At 62.1% G+C, this 4,128-nt stretch overlaps 1 protein-coding gene across 1 annotated transcript in view; it reads left to right on the top strand.

The window, feature by feature from the left end:
* DDX56 (DEAD-box helicase 56) overlaps window positions 1–1,734 on the top strand; it is an 8,385-nt gene extending 6,651 nt beyond the window's left edge. Inside the window, exons 13-14 of the mRNA XM_032430599.1 lie at window positions 949–1,019; window positions 1,433–1,734. Coding sequence (XP_032286490.1) covers window positions 949–1,019; window positions 1,433–1,510 — 149 coding nt within the window. The 3' untranslated portion in view covers window positions 1,511–1,734. The remainder of the gene's footprint in view (window positions 1–948; window positions 1,020–1,432) is intronic.
* Window positions 1,735–4,128: the final 2,394 nt, after the last annotated feature.

Raw genomic sequence — 4,128 nt, 5'->3', positions numbered from 1 at the left:
CGCCCCCGGGGTCCGTGGAGACGGGGACCCCCTCTGCTGGGGACACGGGAAGCAGGCAGTACGGAGACCCCTGCGCCACGGGTGCGGGCAGAGTCGGCTCGGAGGCCGTGTGCTCCTGCTGCACCAACTGGTCAGGCAGCCGTGGGGGTGTGGAAGGGGGCACGGGCAGGAGGCGCTGTCGCCCCTGCCGGAGGACATGGGGCCAGTCACCAGCTGAGGCTGGGGTGGGGCAGGTGGAGTCTGTTGGCCCCGTGGGGACCAGGGCACCCCTTTCTCTGTCCCGTAGGAGCGAAGTCTCTGGCAGGAGTGTGAGGCTGGGGGCCTCGGGGGCCGCAGGTGACAGCGGTGACAGGGTGGCCTGATGGGGGTCGGAAGGCCGTGGGGGGAGAGGCGTCCCGTGTGGGATGAACCAGTAACCGGGCCGTATCCGGAGGAGTTACACAGAGACCTTTGTATTTTATTGTATTTTATTTTTATTTTTATTTTTTTAAAGATTTTATTTATTTGAGAAAGAGAATGAGATAGAGCATGAGAGCGGGGAGGGTTGGAGGGAGAAGCAGACTCCCCGCTGAGCGGGGAGCCCGATGCAGGACTTGATCCCGGGACGCCAGGATCATGACCTGAGCTGAAGGCAGTCGCTTAACCAACTGAGCCACCCAGGAGCCCCGAGACTCTTGTATTTTAGCAGTGTTTTTTTTCCTTAGAAACACGCGTGTGTTTCTTTTCTGCCACGTGCTTACTGCAGCCGGCTTAAAGGCAGCAGGGGAGCAACTTAGGCTGAGTTTCTGCGCTCTCACCCTGGCGGTGGCCATTCTTGCAGCCCTGGGCACGTCGGACGTGGGGCTGGTGTGCCGGGCCCTGGTCAGGATCGGGGCGGCTCGCTGGGCGCAGCTGGAGGGGGTGGGCTGCGAGGGGTCGTGGCAGCTGCTGAGTCTGTGTCTCTTCTAGTCCCCCCTGCTCTGCGCGGCCTCGTCCACCCTCACAAGAAGCGGAAGAAGCTGGTCTCCAAGAAGGTCAAGGTATGTGCCCCAGGGCCTTGGCTGTGCTGCAGGGCTCCCCTCCTCCCTCATCCGTTGTCATCAGGGTGCGCACGCACCTTGCCTTTGGGAGGGAGGGGAAAGGCCCTAAGGCCTGGCCCCAGACTCTGGGGTTGAGGGGCAAAGTCGTGGGGGCCGGACACTCCCTGGGCCACCCCCAGGCAGCTTCAGGAACACAGGATGGTCTGCTTTTCTGTCCTCACTGCCCAGCCTCTGCTCCAGGCGGTGGGAGGAAGAATGTGGGTGTTTAGTGGGCCACAGATGGTGACAGCGGCAGCTTTTGTCCTCGGCTCGTGGCCTGCAGGGCCTTGCCAAGGGGCCACACCTCTCACCTCCCTGAGTCTGGGCAGACAGATGTCTGGTGCGCCCAGCTAACCTGCGGCTTTGCCCTGCAGAAGGCCAAGACCCAGAATCCCCTGCGCAGCTTCAGGCACAGAAAAGAGAGAAGCGGACCCACAGCCGTGCCTTCCTGAGGTCGTCTGCGCAGCCTCGCTGGCTCCCTGGGCCCCTTCCCAGGCTGAGTGCCGAGCAGGGTGCAGGCGCCAGCTTCCTACCCTGGCTGGACTGGATTCCGGAGCAGGCTCGCGGTGCTGCCCTGCTCGCCTAATAGACTCCAGCCGTCCTGACTCGGGCTTCCTGCAAGTAGGAAGGGATACCCGTCCCTGGGAACCTTGGGAATTAAACCGCTTCCAGGAGGCTTTCTGCCTGGTGTGTGTGGCGGCCGCCTGGCCAGCAGAGGTCAGCTGTGAGGCGCTGCCGCGGCTCCTCTGGGTCTCTGGCCCAGCCCACTGCCGGCCAGACTGACCGGCCTCCCTCCCCCGAAGCTCAGAGACGGTGAGCCTTCCCAGCTAGGAGCCCCATACCTCCACGTCCAAATCCAGGCGCCTCCGCCCCCGAGCCAGGGGGATCGGCTCCCATGTTCCCGCCCCGCTCCCTGTAGGCTTATTTGTGTGTTCCGTATGCGCAGGCATGGTGGTGGGATGCGTGCACTCGCTGTTGGATGCTCCTCACTGAGCCAGCAGGTCCTGGTTTCAGAAGGCAGGGGTCTCGAGGGTGCGGAGTCCTGGCGTTACCGTCACCTGCTTATGGGCTTCGTGAGGAGGCTGCGCTTCCGCTTGCTGTCCGGGTGTGATAGTGCTTGGGGTGGGTGAGGTCTCCACGTTTCCCGCTCCTGTTGTGTTTGAGGGTTTCTGGGTAGCCGCGGTTTGTGACGGGGTTGCTCAGGCGGGGCTCTGCTAGAGAGCCCGGGTGGGCCACTGGGGTTCCAGCAGGCCTGGAGCCACCAGGCTGCTGGGCTTCAGTCCCCAGTGGACTGTCCCACCTGCTCCGTGAGGCAGGCGAGGAGCCTGAAGATAAAGAAATGGGCAGGTGGTTTTCAAGCAGAGGAGCACCCTGATCAGATAGGCCAGCAGCCGCGGCGATAACGGGTGGGAGAACACCGTGTTCCTAGAAACCTCTGGACCCAGAGCACGAAGCGCTCAGGCGCATTTCCGACTAGCTAACCCCCGCATCTGCTGAGGATCGGTGACTCGGGCGCTCGCTGCTCCAGGCACTTTGGTCTCTGGGGGCAGTGGCAGGCAATCAGGTGGAATTCGTGCAGGGAGGCGCCCCTGCCAGATGCTTGCCTTCTCTCTCCCCGCCCCGCCACCGGGAGGAAGCGTCAGGATGTCCTGCCTCACCGGTCTGTGGAGTGGATCACAGCTGTGTGTACCTGGAAAACAGCAGTGCTCATCCGCTGGGGAGGGGGCCAGGCACTGCTGGGCAGACACCCTCTCAGGACAGCAGCTCGGTGTCTGTTTGCCCACCAGCCCACCCGCAGTCCCTGCAGCCAAGCCGGGAGCAGCAACATCGGCGGCTCTTCAGTTTGCTAGCCCAGCCTGGCTACCAGGGAGGCCCCTCACTTGTCTCGGCTTCCTCCCGGGGTCTCATCTGTGAGCGGGGTAAAGTGACCCGTGCCAGCGATCCTGTGTTGGGACACGCCATGAGGTCAGGCAGCCTCCGCGCCCCCGCGGGTGGCTCTGTGCAGGGTGCCCCTCAAACTTCAGTGCATGCCCCAGTCATAGAGGCCTGTGCTTACGGTGCAGGTCCCAGCCAGCAGGTCCTGGGCAGGGCCCCTGCCAGGGGAGGCCTGAATGCCTATACACCCATCCCATTCTACAGATTGGGAAGCTGAGGCTCGCAAAAAGCAAGCCAGGCCAGTGCCACCCGGCTGAGGGACAGAGTGGGCAGGTACTCAGATCTGTGGACGCCACTCTGGAACCCTAGGTGAGCGAGCTCCGCTCAGCCCTGTCCCATCCCTTCTCTGAGCCTCATCTTCATCTGTGAGGTGCAATGATGAAGGGTGTCCCATGCAGTATTTGTAATACACTAAAAAATTATTCATTATTTATCTGAAATCGATATCTGAATGGGTGACCTTCTTGGCTAAATTTGGACGTGCTCTTGCTGGGGTGCATCCTCCTCCAGTGAGTCTTGCTGACTCCCCGCCTGGGCTGGGCACCCTCTTCTGTGTGTCCCTAATACTGCCCTGACCCCACGAAGCTCGTCTCTGGCCTGCTGTCCACCCTGGCCAGCGAGGCCTGGAGGCAGGGGCTGGGCCAAGTGCCTTGCTGCCCAGCCGGGACTCCTAAAAGGATCAAGCTCTTCCCTGAGACTATTCCTGGTGCCTGAGGCTCTTGACTATTTCCAGTTAAAAGGAGAAAGACAAAAAGGATGTACTGACCAGGCTGGACTCTGCCCCCTGACACAACAGCCTGGACGCACCCTACATGTCCCCTCTGTGACTCAGGGTGGAGACTGTGGGGCTGCCCCAGGCTGGGGCTGGTTGCCAAGGCTGTTGGTTTCTGGTGAAGTCAGAGGCCCATCCCTTCCTACACTCATCTGCTCCCTGGACAGGGGTGGTTCCCCCACCTGCGGACCCTGCTTCAGACCCCTTCTCGGGGCTCCTTTGGGTCTTACAGCTCACCATCCGACTCCTCGGCCCCAGAGGTGGTGGTGCCCAGAGGGACCACCATGGACGGGGGCCCCCGTGAAGACACCCACCCAGCTCACAGGGCTGGTAAGAACGTGAGGAGCCACATGATGCTTGTCA

The sequence above is a fragment of the Phoca vitulina genome, unplaced genomic scaffold, assembly GCF_004348235.1.
Source record: "Phoca vitulina isolate PV1807 unplaced genomic scaffold, GSC_HSeal_1.0 scaffold44, whole genome shotgun sequence".
Taxonomy (NCBI): domain Eukaryota; kingdom Metazoa; phylum Chordata; class Mammalia; order Carnivora; family Phocidae; genus Phoca; species Phoca vitulina.
Note: the sequence above shows the minus strand (reverse complement) of the source record. Positions and strands in the feature narration are given on the sequence as shown.